This window comes from Podarcis pityusensis (genome assembly GCF_964106645.2).
Source record: "Podarcis pityusensis genome assembly, chromosome: 11".
Classification (NCBI taxonomy): domain Eukaryota; kingdom Metazoa; phylum Chordata; class Lepidosauria; order Squamata; family Lacertidae; genus Podarcis; species Podarcis pityusensis.
The window spans coordinates 31,152,921-31,177,612 of record NC_138036.1 but is presented as its reverse complement, the minus strand read 5'-3'; the positions used below and the strand labels follow the sequence as shown (position 1 = coordinate 31,177,612).

The following is a 24,692-nucleotide window of genomic DNA, read 5'->3' as shown; positions in this document are numbered from 1 at the left end:
GTTGGAAGTATTCCAAATTGTTTTGTCTCTTGTAGTTTGTTCTGGCCCAATCACTGGTACAAGTCTTTCCTAGTGCAAGACTGCATGTGCAATTACACTGTTAATGGGCGTCTGATATGCGTGGTCCTGCTAAATGGTTTTTAGTGGGCTAATATTTTTCATCACCATTTCTAAAGTACTCAAAATGGTGCTTGTACGCTGCACTGGAGCAAGTAGCGTGTTGAGACCCTGGATGGAACTGCCACCCAGATTCAGGTCATGTTCCATCCTGAAAAGTGTTGGAAGTTTGGAATGAAATTGGGGGAAAATAAAAAATTTAAAATTAAATAAGGAATAAAATGGGATAAATAGCCTAGGAAAAGAATGTTTCTAATCTTTCCCCCCAATTTTATTAATCCATAGGGACCTGCAGGTTCACAGCCTTCACCCCATGCACAGCCCCCCACTCACAACCCCAGCAATCCCACGATGGGACCTCATGGTCAGGTAGGAGGGTATACAAAAGCACCCATATGAAACACTTTACTTGCAACTGCCATTACAACGATAGTTTGCTCATTTCAAATTTATCATTTAACTTTTCTCTTGTCCACCTAAAGTGGTTCGTATTTTGAACCACACTTTTTCTACCCACTGTCCCCTTTCCCCATAAATCTCACCATCTACTTAATAAATTGTGTGGTATTTTTCGTCTGTCTGTCTGCTTAGTTATTTTCCCAATACCCATGTACTTCGTAACAGCAGTTTTGGCATACAATGTGGGCCAGCAAATTTTCCACAATAATATTCACACATATGAATTCTTACTACTTATCTGGTTTTCTGAAATTCCTGAATGTAGCATTTTTCATACGTTTTGGACCAACAATTGACTATTTTAAACCATTATTTGATTGACACAAGTGTAATAATAGTTTGGAAATTGATGGTTTCAACTATTGTTCATTAAGCTTGCCAAACCCTTTGATGCCAAAATGTTGGAAAATCATTTGGAATGTTTTCATATACTAATTTATTCTTATGGCACCGTTTACTTTCTTTCAAATAGGCCTAGAACCTGGCTTTGTTTTTTTCAGTTCTTGAGCACATACCAGTGATCTTTAGTTGTGGTTTCTTATTCTGACGGAAAAGTGTAGGCTTCTTATGTGGGGCCATTGGGAACTAAGCAAATGAGTATTTCAAAATAGTGCCTACTTTGCAATGTAAACATTTCCAAAATTTGGGGAGGGGGGATTTGGGAGCTATGAGATCTGTATCCATCATTTAATAGATCATGGCGTTTCACAAGCTACACAATTCAGAGTTCTATGTTGTCTAACTACAACTTGACTTACAGGCATTGTGGTACACCAGTAATAATTTAAATCAAGTACAAATCAAGTTCAGCAATAAGGCTATTTTCCTTTTTCATCAGTATCTCTTAGTATTTTGATATCAGGTAGTATTTCTGTGTGTTGTGTGTAACGTTACATAATTTTGACCTATGTAATGTTCAGAAAACATTTTAGATTATGTATCTTACTGTTTAACGTTCTTGCTTAGAGGTTAGCAGCTGTTTAGGAAAACAGCAGTCAACCAAGGGCATTCCATATAAATAGCATCTGTTCAAGTGATATATGGGTTATTCTTGATCATTCCTTCAACTAAACACCTCTTCTTTATAATTATTTGGATCCAAAAGGCAGTATACTGGCCTAAAACTTCTATATCTAGCTGCCTACAAAATGAGATTCCATTGCAAGTTAGCAGAGAGGCTGTTTGGGTTTAGCATGCTGTTAATGAGCAGTTTAAATAATTGAATTTAGCACCGTAGTAACCTAGCAGCAAACATCTGCTGTATTAATGTAAGAGTTTGGAAATGAAGATCTATCTGGGTCTTGCATGCAGGTTGTATCAGTGACTCAGTTACAGAGCTCAATTTTGTATATTATATGTATATTTACAGGTTTTTATTTGCATTGTCAATATATAGGGTTTGTAAACTTTGTCTAGTTGATAATCTTTATTTTAATTCTCTTCTCTATGTGTCATGTAATCAAAGTTCCAGAGAATAATGTTCTATGTCTAGTTACTATTATAATGTGAATCCCTGAAACTGGAACATTATCAAAGATGCAGATATAGGTACTAGACTCACAGTTTTTATAGACAAGAAATTGTTGTTTGAATTGCAAGTAGAGCTAAACCAAAATATTTTAAGTTTTTATGACAAAATGTGGGTATTTGATAAGGGAGAACCTTTTGCTAAACAGTAAAGCAAGCTGCATGAAAATTCAAAGTCTTTTCCTGCTTCTCATCCAAGTTCTTGACATTAATCATAACTCAAGTAGAACTGTACAGAATCACCCCAAGTTTGGTTTTTAAGGCCATGAGGAACAGTCTAAGCCTCTGAACAAGCTCAGGAAAGCTCCTGGCCTGACTTTGCTAAAGCTTAGACACAGTCCTTTTATATGCTCTTGGTAAGCTCTGTCTTAACCTTATCCCCAGCCCTGCTTACAGTCATGTGGCCCAGAAAAGTGCTAACACAGTATATATAAAGGGACTGTTCCTACATTACTAACTTGTATTACAAGATTCCTATGAGTGTAGGCACTGTTTTCTTTCAGCTCTGCAAGAACTGGGTTGTAGGTCTTGCTTTTCTGAGAACAGAAGTGGTGATGCTTAGTGGCCCCAGAATGTTGATAGTCCCAGATTACAGGAATCAATAAATGTCAGTTAAGAAGTGCAGTAACATCCGTCACTGCTCAAATAATTTAACGTTCTTGTTAGTTGTGAGAATTAGTATCAAAGTTTTTCTAGGATTTAATTTAAAATGGCTGTATCTGTGTTCTTAATATAGTTATTTTCTTTTGCAGCCTTTCATGTCCCCCCGATACCCAGGAGGCCCAAGGCCACCTTTAAGGATACCCAATCAGGTAACAGTCCTTTTATTAATGAAATGCAAGGGGCAAGAGAAAACCGAACCAGAAAAGTCAAATCTCTGCATACTTTCTTTTTGAGAACAATAATTTCAGCAAACTCCAAACCATTATACAGGCATTTGACAATGCAAATGAAATTTTATTGGAAATGCACCATATCAGCCTCTTGATTCCCAGAAGTCTAGGTCAAGAGTCTGAGGGGTTTTGTCTCTTGTACTTTTATCAGTCTGTAGCAGCAAAACAAAAAAAAAGAAAAGAAAAAAGAACTGCAGAAGTGAAGAAACAGTGTTGTTTAATGTGACACTAACTTTCTTCGCAGCCTTCAGCCGTGGTGGGCAAATGAAGGCATCTCACACACTGTGCTTCACCGCCCCGCTTCCTGGCAATTTTTTTTTTTTTGAGGGGGAGGAATCACATTTTTTATTTGAGGCAAGACAAAGACAGCCTCCATTTAAAGAATGACAGCAGTTTACGAATTGGACCCTCTGCAAAATTCAGTTTATAGAGTGAGTGCACAGCAAAAAGCCTCATCTGGAAGAGCACTCAGAAGTCTGCTCAGTCAAGACTTCCCCTGTCTGTGGGTGGATTTTTTTCATTTTATATCAGGATTCTAAAAAGCACTGCTTAATATAAGGCACAGTTACAGCACTGATTGTGTTATTTCATGTTATAAAACTTGAGCAAAATTAGCATGGTTAAATACATGCTTAATTTTCATGTAGTCGTTCAACCAATATTCCATTGAAATCCATTGAATTGATGCAGTGTTCCTATTGAGGTTTCCAGCAATTTTGGGTTAACAAAAGGCATCTAATAACTGGGTGAACAAACTTAATTACAATCAAAATGATAGACATGTTTGGAACTGGAAATCATTGTAGTTTGTGAAAATGTAAGGAAAGTCAGAGGTAGCTTATCTTAAAAACCTAACTCAATAAAGTACTGTTTTAATATTTTAATAATATTAAAATACTGCTTTTATATATAATATTGCTTGGCAATATTATATATAACACATTGAAACACATTGCATTAAAAAAAAAGCCTCTCTCTGTTCATATATAATTTAACTTTTAAATGTTGGTGTTTTTATTTATAGGCACTTGGAGGTGTCCCAGGAAGTCAGCCATTATTGCCTAGTGGAATGGATCCAACACGGCAACAAGGTAATCTGTATCATCAGTAGATAACAGCATGTTGGTTCAGAAATCTTATTCTTACTTCTTAGAATGTTAAGCGATCGGAGTGACAGGCAAAAATGAACACAGTTGTGGCACTGCAGGTGGGATGGTTCTGTTGTTCTTCTCATGGATGTCCCATGTCATAGTATACAAGGGAAAAACCTTGGTAGTTAATCATCTCTTCATGCAAAGGGAACAGCTTCTATGCCTAAATCTGGAGCTTAAATCATTTTACTTTTGCAGTATAAATTGAATAATGATATTCTTCATATTGAGGTCACAATTGATGGTGATAAATAAGTATTTTTTACCTAAAGGTCAAATTCAAATATCTTACCCATCATAGCATTTCCTTTTTCTAAGTCACCATTGCTTAGGGATTACCCAAGAAGCTATTGCATTCTGCCCAGAATCTTGCACTATATTCAGCAGCTACCCCGAGTTCCTAGCTGTTTTCCTTTTGAATAATTGAAATATGTAATGTAGTTATATATTATTTAGCACTGTCAGTTAAAGAATGCTTAGTAAATTGTATTAGTTGTTTTAAAATTATATAGTTCCATTATTACTTCTAGCCTTCTTTTTTGTCTAAACATAAAAGTGGAGGTTCATCCATGACTTGTCTACAGTGAACTGGTTGTTGGGGCTGAATGCTTTATTAAGTCAGCATATGAGTTCAGCTAAAGTTCTGAAGAAAATGCTTTTTTTATTTTTAGCTAATGCAACCACTGTTGTGGCAAGCACTCTGCCTCTGTGTTAAAGAAAGAACAATAATTTATGATGGTGCCTGCCATATGAGTGTGTGTATGAGAAATATTTGCATTAACCATGATTAACAATTTGTTGGTGGGGGAAAATCTGATTTAAGAATGTGCCTCTGAATGTAAAGACATTTTAATCAGCTAACCTGATTATTGAACTAAAGGTTGTACCCTAATACATGTCTTTTCCAGGACATCCAAATATGGGTGGGCCAATGCAGAGAATGACTCCTCCTAGAGGAATGGTTCCCTTAGGACCTCAGGTATATTGCTTGTGTTGCAGTTCACATGGCCATGTATATCAAAATTCCCCCTTTTCATGTGGAATTTATAATACAACTATTTGTAGTTGCTATGTGTAAAGGCATGACTTCCCACAGAACACCTATGCTACATCCCTGAAACCATTCCTTGCTTGGTTAGACCAAAATCCACCTAGCTCAGCTTTCAGCTTCCAACAGTGGCGTCTGGAAGCTTAAAAATAGATCATGAAGAAGATCACATTTTCTGCTTGTTTGTTTGTTTGTTCTCACCATCCTGTACTTAGAAATTATTCTACACATGGATGATTCATTTACCTATTAATTCCATGAATCATCAGGTATAGAAGCAGCATATTTCTGAGTATTAAATGCCCGGGGGAAATAGTGGTGTAACCATAGTTTGTTTTGCATATCTGTGTTCACTGACTGTAGTTTTAAAAATGTGCAATTTGTTGCAACATTCATTTTTCTTCCACTTAACTGAAATTGCATTCAGAATAAAGCCTTTGGTATTTCTCATTTGTTTAATAGCTACTTTAGCTGTTTCTTGGAGAAATGCAAAATATCGTTTTTAAAAGACAGAAAACATGAAAGAAAGAAAAATAAATTAAACTTTCTAATTGATGGCCATTCACCGTCTTTTTGAGCCTATCCATATACAGTGGTACCTTGGTTTTCGGACATCTCCATTGCCGAAAGCTTTGGTTTTTGAATGCCAAAATCCAGAAGTAAATGCTTCCGTTATCAAACACGCCTCAGAAGTCTAACAGTTTCCGCTGCATGTATCTGTTGTTTTTTACAATTTTCTCTATTGAACTGGTCGGCTGCCCTTTGCGCCTCAGTTTTCTAATGTTTTGGAAGTTGAACTGTCTTCCGGAACAGATTACGTTCGAAAACCAAGCTTCCACTGTAAATCTCTTCATATGTCCCTAATAATACCGAATCATTCAAGCAAGACTTACTCAGATTTGCCTTTTTAAATATTTTTAAACCATTTGGCAAAATTGTATACTTTCACAGAATCAATAATATCCAAATCCTTTCCTATAACAGTTTTAGCATAGAAACTGATTTAGTTATTTTAGTTTCAGTATTCAATAAACATCTTAGTTTCACAAGGTGGAAACTAGTGCGAATCCTCAGATTCTTAATCAGAGGAAATTGAACTGAATAGCATGAAAATCAGTCAAGCTTTTGCTGAAAGTTTTAAAAAGAGACCATTTTTATATGTCAGTATGTGTGCATTTATTTTGATGACCTCTATTTCTGGAAGACTTCAATAAAATATGACATAGCTCCAGAAGCATGTTGTTATACATCGGCATGACTGGAGCACATGTCCTACAACATGGGTTTGTTGACTAGACTCATCTAGGGCTCTTTGTTTTAATTTTTGTTATAATTAGAAAGTGTTATATGAATACACTTACAAAGTAAATAGCATTGGCCACTTTTAAGAACTCAAGCCTGACTTCCCTTCTCACAACAGATTGACATGCTTTCTCTATGAATAGTACAATTCTTATAGCTGAGAATGCACAGTCTAAGATGGTCATGTTACAACTACGTACATTGGGTGATACCCAGTTATTCCAGTCCGCTGGTGACTTTTGCTTGTGCAACAAGACTTTCATCTCCTCTCCTTCTCTCTGCAGCCCACACACATCCCAGCACATCAGCTTCAAAGGGTTGAAGGATCTTATGAAACAAGTTTGGGGGGAGGTGCACTGGGGTGAGGGAGACAAAGAGGAAATATTGGATATCACCCATGTGCGATTTCATTCCCCACCCCCCAGGTAAATAGCGCAGTTTCCAGAATCGATTGCTATATGTGACAGCCTAAGAGCTAGGTGGAGAGCACGTTTTCGTTTTGTCCTGAACACAGCAATGGGCTGTTCATAGGCATTTCAGTACATTTTCGTGCCTTCTGAATAATTCCCTTGCTCTTTGCTGTAGCTTGCTTATTAAGTAAACTTAGCAGTCATCTTATTCAGTATAAGTATATACTTCTAATGTTAAATACTAACACTAAATAGGCAGTTTACTTTTTTAAAAAGATCCATTTGAATCCTTCAAAATGTCTGTGGAATACAAAGTCAACTTTCGTGAAATGGATATTAAATCTGTCCCTCACAGACAATTGTGTTATCTATCATAAATGTTACAATCTCCATGAATCAATTAACATTTGTAAATGTGCCCCATATCCTTCCATTGTTAAGATAATAAGACTCTTAGGAAATGCTAAATAGTTTTATTAAAATTAGGGAGAGTGTAGAAACAATAATTGTTTTTAGTCAAGCAACTCAAATTCTGAAAATGAATGGCCCTGGCCTATCCAATAATCAGATGTGTAGGGAAGTCATTAACCTGCTGTCCTTTCTTTCCCCCCTCCTCTTTGGTTTTGTTTTTTTGTTTTGTGGTAGTCTGACCCTTGGTTATCATTGCAGAACTATGGAGGTGCAATGAGACCCCCACTGAATGCTTTAGGTGGCCCCGGAATGCCTGGAATGAATATGTAAGTAAAAAGAAAAATGCCGCTAAAACATTTACAAAAAGGGACAATCTTGTTTTACATTAAACCTTATAACATGTAATTAAAAGATCAACCTTTAAAAAATAAACCAGAGCCAAATTGACATCCATCACAAGGCTTATCATGAATGTGTGCTGAACTTCTGCTGGCCCCTCTCACAGCAGATATGTCATGTTCTCTACTATGGATAAAACATAGCAGGAGATCTTGACTATATTGAAAGTCAATTGCAGTTCTGCTTGTAGATTACAACAGAAGAACAATAACTGGGTTGCTCAGAAAGCAACCTGTATCTTCATTATGTTTGTGCCAATGGTATTACACCCTAGTATGGATAAAGAAAGGAAGGCATTGGATATGCAGAATGTTAGCGGTGTGGTAAAGATGGGGCAATTGGTGTTTGTCAGTATTACATGTTTCTGGAAGTAAATGGAATTAAAGATGTAAATAGTTATGCATTTACTTTAGAAGTGTTTGTTGTGTTAGTAAGTTAAATATGTCAAATAAAGGAAGCAAGACAGTAACATTGTAATAATATGCTACCTGTCAGACATATAGTTACTTGCTCATTAGTTACCAGAAACAGCTTATTCTTCTTTGGTGATCACTTGTAGCTAGGTAATATGGTCTTAACAGTGTGTCTGTAGGTGACTGTGGAGCCCAGTTCTGGATCCGCACATCCTCCGCATAGCGGAGACATAGGTTTCCGGGTGGGAGTTGATCACAGTGAGGATTTGCCAAAGGTGCCTTCCTCTTAGCTTGTTTCTGCCTTTCGTCCTGAGTTTGTGCTTCTTCAAAGTCCATTACACCTTGGGTAGAGGCTATTCTCCAATTGGAGCACTCGCAGACCAGTGTTTCCCAGTTGTCAGTGTTTTTACTACATTTTTTTTAGATTTGTCTAGATTTGTTTTTAGAGTGTCTTTAACCTGTTTTGTTGTCCACCGGCATTACGCTTTCCATTAAGTTGGCAATAGAGTAGTTGCTTTGGATGATAATCAGGCATCCGAACAACATGACCAGTCCAGTAAGTTGATGTTGAAGAATCGTTGCTTCGACACTAGTGATCTTTGCTTCTTCCAGTACACTGACATTAGTTTGCCTGTCTTCCCAAGTGATATATAATTTTTGGGGAGACACTGTTGTTGGAATCTTTTGAGGAGTTGGAGATGGCATTTATAAGCGGTCCATGTTTCACAAACATACAGTAAAGTTGGTGCACAGTACAATAGCTTTGTAAACAAGCATTTTGGTTTCCCTGTGAATGTCCCAGTCCTCAAACGCTCTACACTTCCATTGGGAGAAAGCTGAAGGACTTCCAACAACACAGGAGTGGCAAAGGATGCAGAAGCAAGTGGTGGATGGTATTAGATTAGGTGGTTTAAGAATCCTCTAACTGTCCGGAAACTGTAGCTTTAAATTTCCTCCCACCCCCTTTCCCCCCCTAAAATATTCTTTGTCTATCTTTCAATTAGATGGTGTAAGGTTGTGTCTATATTATATTTCTGGGGAAGTCTTTATTAGACTAGAGGATGCTACTGGCCTCTATATTAAGAGCGGGATCCAACACTACACAAAAAGACTTCCACACTCAGAATTGTATTTCACCTTCCTCTTACCTCTCCTGCAGCTCAAATTATCTTGTGAACTTTTATATTTTAGGGGTCCGGGAGGTGGTAGACCTTGGCCAAACCCTACAAATGCCAATTCTGTAAGTATATATCAAAATGTACTGGAATTTGTAATCCTGTGTTATGCCTTTTGAAAAAAGCAAAAAGCAAAACTTACTGTTAAGTTGTTCATAACTTTATCAGCATACCTGGTGATACTATCTGTATCATTCTGCTCCCTGAAGATACACATCCGAGGGTCTTTTCATAAGCGGAATTCAGTACCTGTTGTAGGTCTATTTTCATCTTCCTTGCATTTAGCTTTTCTATTTCTGTTTCAGGTGGCTTTTGGTGACAAGGCAGTTGGATTACCTGTTTACCCATTCCTTATAATCTTATAATTATCACTACTTTAAAAATAGCCTGTTATGCTGCCGTGTTACATTTATTGTGTTTTGATACCTTAATTGTTTGGTGGTGGTTTTTTATTTTGTTAGCTGCCTTTGTTGTTGTTTTTTATAGAAAGGTGATATAAAATAAGTTGCTACTCCTCATAGTATGAACTCAGCTGTTTTGTTTAACAAAGATTCTTCCATTCTTGATTCTGCTGATTTATACAGAACATTTAAAACCACAAAATGCTTTCTGACAACAATTGCTGCATGGAAAAACCATAATAAAATGTTCATCTTCAGCTTTACTTAATACGATTTAAATAGTGGAAATGGCAGTAGTAAGGTGGCATTTATTTATTTATTTATTTATTTATTGGGCATTTATATATCACTTGATCGCTGGTATTTTTTTAGCAGTGATTTGCTGACTTGTTCTTCTTTCTAGAAACTATTTTTAAATTTCAAAATGAAGCATTTTTAGAAATAAAAGAATTATATCTCAAAGGGAATAAAGCTCAGTTTTCTTTTCTTTTCTTTTTCAGATACCATACTCTTCTGCGTCACCTGGGAATTATGTAGTGAGTATGCTTGTGTGTGTCCGCTTATATATGTGCAGTCATTAGCATAAATGCTACGTTCCATTTGGGTTAAGAAATGGTTGTCCAGATGTTGAGGAAAACCCATGTGTATTGGTTGAGAAGTGAACAGCTGATCTGTTTTGTATCATTGCGTCTGCTATATATTTGTAGTACATATGTTGATGTTCATTAGTAAAACAGTTAACAGTCTTGCCAAAATTGCCCTGAATGCTGGGTTTTACTTCAGCATATGTTCTCTAACTGGTACAATGCATAGTCTTCAATAATGAAAAAGTAAAAGCAGCTGTTTTGAGGAACACAGTTATGAGCTTGAATTTAAGAAATTTCATTTGTATTGAAGGGTCTAAAAAGTATCTAACAGTATACTCACAAATAAAATTTTGTGAAATATGAGAACATGTTTCACACTTTTTCCGTTCTGTTTTGACTTGTTTTATTTTCTTCACTTAAACTGAGTGGGACTTGAAAACCTGATCTTAAAACCTGATCTTACAATCTTACAACCTGATCTTACAATCTTACAACCTGATCTTACAATCACCATTGTAATCGTCAAAATAATTGGTTTAGGGAATGTAGCTAGGTTTTTTATCTAAAACTTTTGTTATTAAATATTTACAACCAGTGATTTTAGAGGATTATTAGAACCATGTCATAACGATACACATAGCAGATAGCCATACTGCCACAGATTGAATATCGTGACTTGGTTATACATCTGACATCCACAATTGCCACCAGACTCATCCTGCAAAGTAGAATCCAGTAGGGCAGAAAAGGGAGAGAGAAGCCTGGCATGCCCAGAGAGTTAAAGTTCTGTACCCAGCCCAGTACCCTGCATATTTCCCCTTGTGTGGTCATCAAGTCAATCATTTGAGCAGGAAGGGGGCCAGAAGAAAGGGTGGGCAGGTGTGGGTGTGTGAAAGAGAGGTGTGACCATGCCCACCACTGAGATCACCCCCCTCCCCCCAGGATGAGGTATTAGTGTTAAAAGAGGTTAGCCACCCCTGGTCTAGATAACTGGAGGTAGCAAAAGTTTCAAGATCACAACCTGCTGTGAAACCTTAATATGCTTGTGTCTTTAAAAAGCGGTTATCAAGCTTGCCAAATTTACTAGAATATTTAGGTGTGCTCTATATAGAGGGATGCGGGTGGCGCTATGGGTTAAACCACAGAGCCTAGGACTTGCCGATCAGGTCAGTGGTTTGAATCCCTGCGACGGGGTGAGCTCCCATTGCTCGGTCCCTGCTCCTGCCAACCTAGCAGTTTGAAAGCACGTCAAAGTGCAAGTAGATAAATAGGTACCATTCCGGCGGGAAGGTAAACGGCGTTTCTGTGCGCTGCTCTGGTTCACCAGAAGCAGCTTAGTCATGCTGGCCACATGACCCAGAAGCTGTACGCCGGCTCCCTCAGCCAATAAAGCGAGATGAGCGCCGCAACCCCAGAGTCGGCCACAACTGGACCTAATGGTCAGGGGTCCCTTTACCTTTACCTATATAGAGTGTACAAATTTGAACCTGAATTCACAGTTACAAAGTGGTGACAAATTTGACATGTGAGAGAAATTAGCAATTAAGATGTAAGTACAGTCACACCTCGGGTTACAGACGCTTCAGCTTGCACGTTTTCAGGTTGCACACCGCGCCGAATACTGGAACAGGTTACTTCCGGGTTTCGGCACTCGTGCATGTGCAGAAACACTAAATCGCGCTTTGGGCCAAATTGCGACACGCACGTGCGCAGACGCAGCGCTGTGGGTTGCGAATGCAGCGGGTTGCAACTGTGCCTCCTGCATGGATCACGTTCGCAACCCGAGCATCCACTGTAAGTCTGTCTTACTGTCCGTCCCCCAGTAGTCAGTAGTGTAATTTGATCCCCAGATGGAATCTGATAAGGAAGGATCCAAATTTCTTGGCTGACCTTGCTAGCTAAGCCAAAACCAAATATTATGGTTTTCTTCTTATCCCCTTTGCTTGCTGTTTTAGGTTCCATGTGGCTAATGCACTTGGGATCCTTAACTGATCGGCGTAAGGAAGGCACAGAACTTACATGCCTGAGACACACACCCTCCCCTCCCAACTTGGTTAAAGTGCCCTTGGTGCTTCTACCAGCCATGGTTCAAGTAAACTCAGCTGCTACTTTAAAAACAATATAGACATATATTTGCACATAACTGGGGAGTTCCATGTGTATGTAGAAATTGCTCTCTTATTTTTCGATGGCCTTGTTTCACTTCCAAATTAATAAGCACTCAACTATCTGAGTGAATGAATGATGAAATAAAATATGTCAATTCTGTCACGTGGGCGAAACCCTTCAAAAGCATATTGTTTACTTCAGTCTCTTCAGTGATCCTGACTGCTCTTTTGTGTGTTTATTAATTAAATGGTTTGGTTTGGTTTTTAGGGTCCACCAGGAGGCGGGGGGCCACCGGGAACACCCATCATGCCTAGTCCAGCAGGTATCCCAATTTTAACCAGAAAATGTCAAAGCAATGCAAAATAATTTTTTTAAAATGTACATCATTTTTTTAAATACTGGAAATGCACGATTTAGGCAACAAATAATTAAAATGCATACACAGGTAAGAGAAATGTACGTCATTTTGCTTAACATTTCAACAATCACTTTAGGATTCCATCTTCCTATACATGGATGCAACTTATAATTTTATTAATTATGGACGACTAACACAGCTTTATGAATCATTCTTTCAAACCTGAATACATCCCTTTGGTAGAGCATCCACAACAGGCAGAAATTACTAAGAAGGCAAGAACTGTTTGCCTTTGGCCCAGTGCCAAATTGTGTCTGGATGCTTGTTAAATCATAGCTGGTTCTCCTCTGTACCTCTTCAGTTCTTCCATTTTGAAAGGCCAGACTTCTCATTGTCATTGCTTCTTGCACAAACATTAGGGAAGTGCCTTCTCACGAACCATTAATGGAGCAAGCAAAGCAGATTGGATATTCGTGACCTTCAGTTTGAATACTAATGGATTCTCATCTGGGTTCAGTTATTTTCCATGTTAAAAGAAGGAAACTGCTGCTGGTCCATGCCTATGCAATATTTGCTCCTGTTTTCCTTTTAACATCTGCAGCAAATCCCTTATCAAGCATTTGCTCACAGTCTAGCCGAATGCTGCTTATAAGCAAAATACATTACAGTTGATGTTAACAATAATGTGTACTGTACGTCCAATTTGAGAGCAGTTCTGAAATGTGTTCTTCCGTGGCACTGTAAGCATGCCTTGAATTAATAGCTCATTGTGTTCACTGGCTGTTTTCCTTTGAAGATGTGTGACCTCCTACATATATTTTTGTTTCAGATTCAACCAACTCTGGAGACAATATGTACACTTTAATGAATGCAGTTCCTCCTGGACCCAACAGACCTAATGTAAATATCAGAAATGAAAATGCATATTTAAATTGTGCAGCTTAAACACTAGTGTATGAAACATTATTCTTGTATGTCTTATCTCCCTTTATGTGAAAGAACATGACTTATATACATGCCAACATTGCTCCACTAAATTTTCATTAATATAGAATTGTTTGCAGTGGCTGCTACAAGGTCATACTCTGATGTAATGATGTTAACATAAATATTACTTATGTGAGTATCTCTCGTGGTTTAGGGAATTTCCTAGCTCTTTTTCTAGCTATTTCTGGAGATAATTATTTTTACTGTTTAAATACAATATTGACAGAAATAGAAACAAGATTGTTATTCATATTCCAGTTTTTACCATGCAGTTTATTCTTTACCATAGATTTTTTAAGTGGTGAAAGTTACTTAATAGCATGTAGTATGATGTATTTTAACTTTCTGCAGTTTCCAATGGGACCAGGGTCTGATGGCCCTATGGGTGGATTGGGTGGCATGGATTCACATCATATGAATGGATCATTAGGTAAGAGTACTACACCTTGACTTCTTAACTCTGTGCTGAGTTCATTTCAGAATGCCTTGTTTTGAATTACTTCCATTACGTTTTCAAAATTTTCTTTCCAGCCAGGGAAGTTGATTTCTAAATGGCAATTCTCAGGTTTCTAGCAAAAAAAAACCCCTGGCATACAAAATATATATTGTCTACTTGGGATTCCTATCGTGCTTTATAAATTAAGTTGCATGTGTTTTAGACGTTAGAATAAAACTGCACAGGTGGAAAGCCCTAACATGCTATGATTCTGGAGTAAGGTTTCATGATAACATGCCAGGAAATTTAAAAGTCCTGGAAGTTCTCTCCTTAAAGTTAAGGTGAAAATAAAATAAAAAACAACTGAGGGTTGAGTTACAAAATCAAAATACTGAAAGAACAAGCAAGGGCAGAGTGGGAAAGTCTGTTTATGCAGAGGGGGAGAGCTTTTGCTCATTCGGCAACTGGTGGGGTGTTTGCACAGGACTGTTTTACTTGGGTTGACCACTTCTTCCTCATCCATGATAATGCAACTGGTTTCATACAGAGACGTTGCCACAATACAGCAGACAGACGGTAAACAACTGTGACTTTTGTTCATTTCCCATGAGCAAGGATGTCAAAACAACAACTCCTCTGCTGGTGGTAGCATGCTCTGGGTGTGAATTTGCAAAAAAAAAAAAAGTCAAGCAGAATGCAGAAAAATGGCTTACATCTTGTTTCAATTTACTTATCTTGGCTGTCCCAACTTGAGCTGTAGCAACTTCACAGAAACACAATAGGTTAAAAAAAAAACATTTTTGGAAAACAACTATCAATAGAAAAAGTTGAAAGCAGCAACCCATACATAAAATCAGTTCAAATCCAGGTCAGATATCCTGTGTGATATAGTGGGAGGGAGTTCCAAAGGTTAGGTGGCCCAACTCTAAAGGACTGATTCGAACATCATGTGGAATGGACCTCCTGATAGAATGGTATCTGTAGGATTCCTTGATAGGCTCCCTAAGCTTCCCCTTTTGCTTTAACGATGACCTTAGCGGAAACTCCTGGTGTCTGGGTCCTGTACCACTTTTCCAATTCATGCTCTAGCCAACCGGAAATCTTGCCATATTTGCTGATATGATGCACCTAGCTTCTTACTATGAAATAGCAAACACCCACACCTCCCATTACAACCTTTATGTGCCTAAGCCATAGCTGATAACAGATTTTATGCCTAAACTTGCAGCATCATGCTATTGATACTGATTTATTGGACCCATTGAAATTAAAAGGCTCATAATTGTGGCAAAATTAAAGGTATTCACGTTTGGAAAAGAATCAGTGATGAAATCCACAACTAAACTGAATCTTCATTTTAATTTTAGGCTCAGGAGACATGGACAGTATCTCCAAAGTAAGTATATATTTGATGTTTGGCACTGTTTTTCTCTTAAGCAGATTTATTACGGTGGTTAAACACTTAAAAACAAACGAACACCTTGTTTAAAATGAAGTAGTTGTTATTGGATTATCAACACTTTGAGGGCATTATGCAAATGAGATTATCATTTATAGAAGGTTGAAACTAAATCTTGATATGTGTTCCATTAAATGGATTTAGCTTATTGATTTTCCTGAACATAAGGGATTATTTTCCTGATGATCTCTAATCACTTATCCTATTTGTGATCAATGTACTAAAATGCATGTATTCAGTATTGATGATGCAAATGCCATAATCCAGACAGCTGCATTAAGTATGTTCAACGCTTTTCCCCTTGCCATCCTGAAACTACCAAATTTAACCCCCATCAAAATGCCACCTCACAAACCAGAAGTTAACACCTTTTGGGGGCACGTTTTGATTTTTGGTTTGTAGCCGGAGGTGACTTTAATAGGGATTCTAAGAGAAACTAGACATCTATTGGTTGTGCACTATGTTAGAGTATACATATATGTGGATGATAGAGGAAGAGCTCTGCTTTGGACCTCATATGGCAAATATAAAATATATGTCAATCACTCGTGAGAATTGAGGCAAGAATACAATGTGGCAGTGCTATGGGTTTTATATTTTCGTCCTTGAATTCTTTCATTTACATAAAACAAGAATAAATTCACACATACAGCATTGGCTCTCCTGTTGTGTTCTTCAAATAGAACTCTCCCAGTAATATGAGCATGAGCAATCAGCCCGGGACCCCTCGAGATGATGGTGAAATGGGTGGAAACTTTCTAAACCCTTTTCAGAGTGAGAGTGTAAGTATTATATTTTATTTTTTGGGTGCTACTGAATAACTTGCACATATTACTTTCAGTCCTTTAGAAAGCTTACAATCATGGCAATCAAACAAATTTGAACACAGCGCACATCAGGTGTTTTTCAGAAGAGAATCCAGAGTTTGGCTGTTAGGACCTTTTTCTTTTAAAAGCTTGTTATTTCCTGGAGACATTTTAGGCCATTGTTGTTCCACCATCTACTTGAGCTAAATATTTATTTGTTTTTTGCAAATTTTCCTGCAGTTTATTGTTGTGATGCGTTTAAAGAAAAGATTGAAAATGGATTTTTGCAATCCATCCATTTAGATGTTTGAGACGATAACTTTCACACAGTTGGCCTAGTTTATTTGGGATATGAAGGCTAAATATGACTAGAAAAGATCCATAAAATACTGAAATAGTGAAAGCATCATGCAAATGGCATACACAGGAACATGAAAAATGTGTATAATGTGTGAAGATTGTAGTATAGACTCTGCTTATGGATAAAATGGTTTTATGAAGCTTAAAATATAGACCTATGTATTGTATATTATACACCCACACACCAATTTTTAGCCTGTTATCAGGTATTGTGCTAGGATCACCGTGCTTTGGCAATTCTGACAAATTAGCTGTTTTTTTACTTCCTTCTTTCCACAAGTAGAGATTGTCTTGTTGATGATTTTGCAGAAAATGGTATAATGCTGGCATGGCTGTTCTCAAAAAGTTCCAATCTGTTTCTTCAACATTTTTCTGAACTTGTATACAGAATTTATTGAAGAGGGCTGAATTCGTAGTGAAGTATATATGGACCTGTCTGATACCCTGTTATCAGCAAGGGAATACAGACCAGTGTCACAAAGCAACAGATAATTTTCAAGCTCTTAAGTATTATTTGAAAGGGAGCAAAAAAACCCAATGTTTCGGTTGCAAACAGATTCGTTGTGATGGTGGTGACAAATAATTTTGCAAACTGCCTTACATTGCATTTGGAAGTATGAGGATTGGCTATATGAAGATTTGCAACCTATATAGGCAAGGATACCATTAAGTAAAAGTGTCCCTACCATGCTGTGCCTTTGGGTTCAGTAACAGAATGAAGATGTGACCATGGTGAATGTGATATACATTTCCTCACATACAGTGTGTTGCCAAAGACTACCAGATATCTATATTGATAAACTGATGTCAGTTTTTCTGAGAAGACGATGCCAACCCATAATGCTCTATAGTCAACATGGTGTCCCTTCTAGATGCCTGGCCACACTCCCATCAGTCCCAGCCATCATGGCCTCTGATCACAGATAATGGAAGTTGTAGATCACCATGGTTGTGGTCCTTGCTCTTCTACCCCACAAATTATTAGGCAACTATGATTAAGCACAATTGGATGGGCAGGATTAGTGTTCCTTCCCATAGTGGGCATGCTGGATATGAAGAAAATAGACTTGCTACTGCTTGGATTAGTAGACTTTAGTACATGAAGGCAGTGCACTATAGCAGTGAGCAGATTAACTCTTAAACAGTGAGTTGTTCTTCCATTGTCATTCAGCTGTTCCACAGAGTCATGAAAATGTCATTGACAGATGTAGATAATCCTATAATTCAGAATGAAATATATTTGAAAGTTGGGTTAGGATGGTTTGAGTTTTAACAGGTAAATATGTATTCCTGGGCATATTGTATTCCTGGGAGCACTTCATTCACGCTGGAAAATTGCTGCAGCTGATCAGCCCTTTGGATTGGAGAGCAGTGGAAGACACACTATGCAGCAAAGAAACAGGCACGGGCTAGGATAGGCTACCGCCTGTCTGTTTTGAGTTGCAAGGGGAAAAGGTGGGATATAAATATATAGCTATAATGTAAGAACAGAATTAACTGTAATAAACACTTTGTTCCATTTTTATCCCACTTTTCAGCAAACCTTTATCCCAAAGCAGTTTACAATAATAAAAAAACTAATTAAAAACACAATAGGGTGGGGGGGTATGTCTTTTCCTTTAGACCTAATTATTAAACAGTTGTACACTGATAGGATGCCATAGTGATATCCTTGGATAATTAGCTGTTCATGTTTCTTCCTGTTCCTATTTTGTTGCAAATTAAAATAAACTTCCCTTGAGACACTAAAACATGAACTATAACCTTGTTGTGTGTGCTATTTTTGTACATGCTCTGAGTGTGCTGTTCCATTTTTTCTCTCTTAATATTACTGCATTGCCAAGTAATGCTCTTTTCCCATGAGAACATAGGCAGTTGTCACTTATTATAAACTATATTTTCAAATATGCATTTGTTTACTTTTCTACTATTAGTGGAGAAAAAAGTGGACTACATGTCTGCAAAGAACCACAAATATTTCTACATTATTACTGCTGGTTGCTGAATTGTTTTTAATGTTCTGAATTTAATATTTGCTTATGTGATTTTATTTTTTAGATAAAATTATTTTTGAGTTAACATTATACAAATTAACCTAAATAAAGAAGCTACTACTGATAGGCAACAGGGATGCATAGTGCTTTGCCAAATAAACATTAACTCAATGCAGATATGACTGATTAGCTAAATGGTATGTAATAAGGAGAATTGTAGATAAAATTCATAAATTATTTTATCCATAGGCTATACCTTTTTCATATGGCTATAAGTGGTTTTTCCTTTGTTTTATTTTGTTTCTTGCATGATGCTTCCACTAGCTTTTCTATTTCATTGTGGATCTCTTCCAATCATTTAAAACCTTCTTGGCCCCTAAATATGGCAAAAATTATGAGTTATATTCCAAACTCTTCAAACTACATGATATAATTTTTTTGTTTAGGTCTGTTCTTTGAAATGCATCCCAACACTAGACTCGTAACTTTTAGCCAATGGACGTCAAGGCTATTGGTTACCTAAATCAACTGAAAAAAAGTCATTCTGAAATGGCTGAATTAAAATACGTTCCTGAGCACATTTGTGTTAGTCTTTTAAGGTAATGATAAACAATAATGCCCTCTAGTGTTCATTCACAAATAATTTTATGTACCTATTGCACTGAAGGTAGATATTTTCATGAGTCTTCAAAATATGCTCATACTCCATTCTTTAAGGTTAGATTTTGAACTCGTCATGAATCCTATATTTTAAAAAATCAGTTATGCTGACCCAGTTAATGGTTTTGCTCCAATTGGAATTAAAGGATGCCGGAACCACCAATTGGAACTATTTATGCTGAAGATGAATTTGATATACTTGCTACTTTGTTTGAATGAAGAGACCTAAATTTGCCCTAATTCAAGCAAAGCTTCCTATTTCCAGAACTATTGTATGCTTTTTCTTTGGGTGTCTGTCACAAATATGCCATTGTATGAATTAGCAGTGAGAAAAATATCCCTACAATTATTATTATTTACAAGGTGTAATTATTCAAAAATGAATAAAACCGGCTTAATGTAAAATCTGAGTTGTATCCAGCAGTGGCACTCAAGCTTATGGTAAAATTTCCATCAGCTGAATGGGAAGGGGAACAGTTATTATTATTATTATTATTATTATTATTATTATTATTGATATCCCCGACTCCACTGCAGCCCTCCCCTCCCCAAATCTGCTCTAGAGGATCGCAAGTCCCTCCAGAGCAAGTTGGGTAGAGGGGGGATGGGGTGTAAGGGGGATTGCCAAAAGTGGCTTCCTTCTCCATTCCACGTACAGAAGACTTACTGTAAGCAGAGCAACACTAAGGGTGTTGCTAAAAGATATAGCTCTTTTAGATTTAATCCCATAATACTAAAATAAATGTAGCTGTCCTTACCTCACAGTTCAGCATAATTCACTTAGAAACTGGATGGAACAAAATCAGTTTTGGAAAATGGGGAAGGGAGCTAAATGAATTAGCATGTGAAGTAATTTTATTGGATATATTATTTTCCCCACTATTATAAGTTGCCCTGATACTGCTACGCACTGACTTTCTACTTGGCTGATTTTAAGGATCTTAGTCCTGCTATACAGTAAATGAAGCTGAGGAAAACTTAGGAGCTTTTTTATGTGGATATTTAAAATCATTCTACAGTTTGACCTTACGTCTCACTGCAAATTTTACCGAGTCTTTGAGATGCAGCTGAAGAGAAATCCAATTAAAAGGTTGTTTAAAAGACTTTCTCTGAATAGCTACCAAACATTTGCTAACCTACTGATATCCCAGCACACTGATTTCTCTGTTTCTTTCAGTGTAGCCATTAAGTATCGAAATCAGCTTTGTTGAGTTGCAACATCTACAGGAGTTCTGCCTAAAACTAAATACTGGACTTGATGTGGCATTTCAATTCACTTGGCACTTAAAACATTTAACTCTTTAGCAGTGTGATTATGGGTGTCAGATTCAAGTGCTATGAATAAATACTGTGTTGCAAAGCATGTGTGTGAGTCCAGGTTCTGTGATGAAGTATGTGCATATTAAACAAAAGCCAAAGTATGTTTCTGAAATAATGCCAAATGAATATGGTCAATCATCAACTGGTGCCCTAATGCTGTTAGGAGCATCCTACTCTCATGTAGGACCTTGGAAGAGACACATGCCCGACTGGCATGTTCTCTCCCTCCTGGTCAATCGTTCAGGAGCGTCAAAAGCTTTCTTCTGCCCGAACATCACAGCGACTAATGCCAAAAGGCATTAGCACAGTCAGGGATCCGCAGAGTATTCACAGTTTGCATAACAGAACCAATAGCACAGCATATAATACACTCAGAGCATTCTGACTTAGCTTCTGCCTCTTTCTCATTAGATAGCAAAGAGAGAAAACAAAGGACAATAGTCCCACTTCACGGAACACAGTAACACAAACATCCTGTCTCCGTCACTTCCCACACTGTGGAATGAAAACATACACCATCATGTGATAGACAACAATCTCATGACTGCAAACATGGGGAATGAATCTCCAACAAATACATGGACAGCTGGTGCCCTCTCTATATGTTGTGGACTACAACTCTGATCAGCCCCAGCCAGCTTGGCTAATGGTCAGGGATGATGGAAGTTACAGTCCAAAACATCGGGGGGGGGGCAGGTACCACATCAGCTCTTCTTGTCACAAAGAAAGAAAATAACGCTATGTGCCAAAAAGTGTTTTAGGAAGTGCTGAACACAATTTTCCATAAAGTTTATAGAGATCAAAACTCTGATTCTTATCATCAGCCCTCATTCACGCAAATGCTATCTTGCTAGTCTGCAAGTTCTTGTTTTTTTCTGTAAGGAATTCACCCAATTACAGGTTTGTAACCTTGATAGCTGCTCTTATGGTAGCAGAGTGTTTTGTCTTACCAGAAACTACTTATATGGCTTCTGATACTATGGTAGGTAAGATATCTATATCTCTGTTAATTAGGAAGCTAGAAGTATGCACATGAGCACCGCATGAAAGCATGACTAGGGTCATGAGAAACTTGCATTCAAGTCTCACTATTAGTGGATTGGTGAATTGAGTTGCTGCTAAAATGTGAATTCCTATTTTTCAGTATTCCCCCAGCATGACAATGAGTGTGTGATCCATTACCAAGTCTCTTCATGAAGGCTGCACTGAGTTGGCCCTCTCCAGAGAGCTACTAAAGAAGAAAAATTATTCATCCCTGTGTACAGTTTAACAGAAACAATCTCAGCCACAATTGGACCCCCCATTCCCCCCACCCCAACCATCTTTCCAGTTTTGTGAAGAAAGTGGGTCCTGATCTGGTTTCAGCAACTGTGTGGCACATCAGAGCTGCCCAAGACTGAACTGAACTGCAAACAGTTATCTGTGTATGTATATGTAGGGATAGGTGTATTATGTATGTGTGTGTTACAGAAACATAGATATGCGCACATACATATATAGACCTGCAGGACGTTGTAAAATATTATCACATGACATCTTAAGTAGAAATAAGAAATAGGGACTTTTATTCCATCTTTTTTCATGTTTACATTTTAACTATTAAAAGAACTGCTTCCCTCTCCCCATCTGAACTGTTCCGTGCTGTTTATATCACTGCTTTGTAAGTTATTTTTTTAAAAAGATCTCGGATAAGTTCTGTTTTTTGTCAATGTCTGCCATCATGGATAGGAATAAAACTGCTTTTAAGAGGGCTCTCTCTCATAAGGTTGTGTTTGATACCAATAACATGTGAATTGAAAACTACACGATCTCAAGAAACTGAAGAAACACATTAATCTTGCTTAACAAGTAAAACTTGTCCTTTGCCTAAAAAGTGAGAGAAAAGAAAATAGAAGGGGTTCTTTTCTTGTTTCTTCGTAGAAGCCTAATACTGCGATCCTAAACATATTTGCATGGTAATAAGCTCCACTGGGATAAGTCAGATTTACTTCTGGTAATGTTGAGGATCAGGGTGCAAATCCTTCAATATTTGTTTTCAAGGGAAGTCTGAGTATATCTCAACTTCTTTATCTATGCAGAGAAATACAACATTACTGTGTTGGGCTCTGGTTTGATTGCTGTAGCATCCAGCAATAAAAGTGGCAGGTTTTGACTTCCTGCCTTTCGAAAAAATAAAATCTATTTAGTATGATCTTCCATAGATGTAGTAATAGATTTTTTTTTTTAAGTTATAGATTCTATTCTAAGGCATGCTTTTTCTAACAGTCCACAATTGTCTACTGGGATGACTGACACCCTAACTCCCAGTTACCTGTTATAAGTTAAAGGCCTATTAACCTTGTGTTGGGAGGGGAGGAAAGTTTCTTGCCCTTCTTCAATGGCCCTTCAATCTCTCTTCTTCCTTACCCACTATCTACAATTTCCCCTTATCTATAATCTTCCAATGTTTCTGAGACCATACAAATATTCATATTACTTCATTTAAATGTAGCATCTTAAAGAGTAGCATCCTAAATGTAGCATCCTGAATACTTATAAATTTATTATGCAATAAGCTTTTGTGGACTAGAAAAAGTTTATGCCATAATAAATTTGTTAAGTCTCTAGTGTTTTTCAGGACAAAAACAAACAACAAACTTGGTTACCCCTTTGGAATGCAAGTCAGATTCCTTCGACTAACATTAAGGCCCAAATGACAGAGGAATTGCAACATGTAACACACAGGAAGAGAGAGCAAACGTAAAGGGAAGTTGTGAGAATTGTCTCCATCCCCTTCTATCCTCTGGAAGCCTCCTTTGGATCAAATAATCTTCCATGAATGGAAGGAGAACATAGATCCCAAGTACGTCATGTGCCTAATTTTTCCACTTCTGTTTGCACACTTCCCCAGTAAAACACATAAATTAAGAGCTAATAATGTTGTATACAACATCTAAAGACACTGCTATCTATAAATTCGTGTTTTTGTCTGAATTGTTTTCTACTCCCTATTAAGTCTTTATAGAGGCTGGTAATATAGAAGACAAAATTGAAATAGGAAATTGTTTTCCAAATATTGGTTTCTTTCTAACATTCTAGGCATCCAGTTATACTGTGTCTTATAGTCATATGCAAGCCTTAAAGCCAAGCCCCCACCCTGCCTTTGCCCCAGAGAAAGAAATGTATGTTTAGGCTAATTAAGACACGAATACTTTCTCCTGTGGGAATGCCGATAGAATTGTTTTAGGACAGGTCTGCATATGGAAATTTTTCACACAGTAACTGATCAATCATATGGGGTTTTTTTTAAAAGAGGAAGGTGGGTAGTTAAAAGAGCACCTTCCTTTTTTTCATCCTGCTTATACTTGTAAATTGTTCCTGAATAAACTCATATGAATTCATGTCTCTGCCTCTCTAGGTATCCTTCAAAAAAAGCTGTAGAGTTCTAGCTACAAATATAGTCTACCTTTTGAAAACAGTGATAAATGTTTAATACAGAGCTTTTTCTAATCCAGATCTTAATTATTTGCAGGCTTTTAAAATGCCAGATGCAGACAGAGTATCAGGTAATGGAGACAGAATAACTGAAGTAGACAAGTGAATCATTTTGGGTGGGCTCTATGTATATAAACTGTTGAAAATGAGTTTAAAATATTTTCTTTGTAATTGGCATGAGGATGGTCTGAAGGTGAACATTCTCTCTCCCCTTCCCCCCATCTCCTGCTGAACTATCTTTAATGTTCATAAAATGAGTTGTTGTAATTTACAATGCTTCTTTTGCCAGCACTTGCCAAGTAATATGTCTCAGCCAAATCTGGATAAACGGTTGCATAAGAGTAAACCCCTAGCACAGTTCCTTCAAGCTTTTGTTTCTGTGTCACATTTGCCAAACTTATATCAGGAAGCCTATTCATTTTCATCTGTTTTTTCC

The 24,692-nt window shown here is 37.4% G+C and overlaps 2 protein-coding genes across 10 annotated transcripts in view; both read left to right on the top strand.

Moving 5' to 3' along the window:
- The window catches only part of SSBP2 (single stranded DNA binding protein 2), a 119,167-nt gene extending 95,005 nt beyond the window's left edge, over nt 1-24,162 (top strand). For 3 of the 9 annotated variants that reach the window (XM_080972979.1, XM_080972986.1, XM_080972987.1), the window contains exons 6-18: nt 403-486; nt 2,856-2,915; nt 4,021-4,087; nt 5,056-5,126; nt 7,553-7,644; nt 9,322-9,370; nt 10,207-10,242; nt 12,670-12,724; nt 13,590-13,660; nt 14,099-14,177; nt 15,551-15,579; nt 16,326-16,424; nt 21,927-24,162. In XM_080972979.1, the coding sequence (XP_080829105.1) occupies nt 403-486; nt 2,856-2,915; nt 4,021-4,087; nt 5,056-5,126; nt 7,553-7,644; nt 9,322-9,370; nt 10,207-10,242; nt 12,670-12,724; nt 13,590-13,660; nt 14,099-14,177; nt 15,551-15,579; nt 16,326-16,424; nt 21,927-21,956 (822 nt within the window). In that variant the 3' untranslated portion in view covers nt 21,957-24,162. The remainder of the gene's footprint in view (nt 1-402; nt 487-2,855; nt 2,916-4,020; nt 4,088-5,055; nt 5,127-7,552; nt 7,645-9,321; nt 9,371-10,206; nt 10,243-12,669; nt 12,725-13,589; nt 13,661-14,098; nt 14,178-15,550; nt 15,580-16,325; nt 16,425-21,926) is intronic. The other 6 variants (XM_080972983.1, XM_080972981.1, XM_080972985.1 and 3 more) reach the window with 3 other exon arrangements.
- The window catches only part of ACOT12 (acyl-CoA thioesterase 12), a 182,306-nt gene that overhangs the window by 106,522 nt on the left and 51,092 nt on the right, over nt 1-24,692 (top strand). The window lies entirely within an intron of this gene.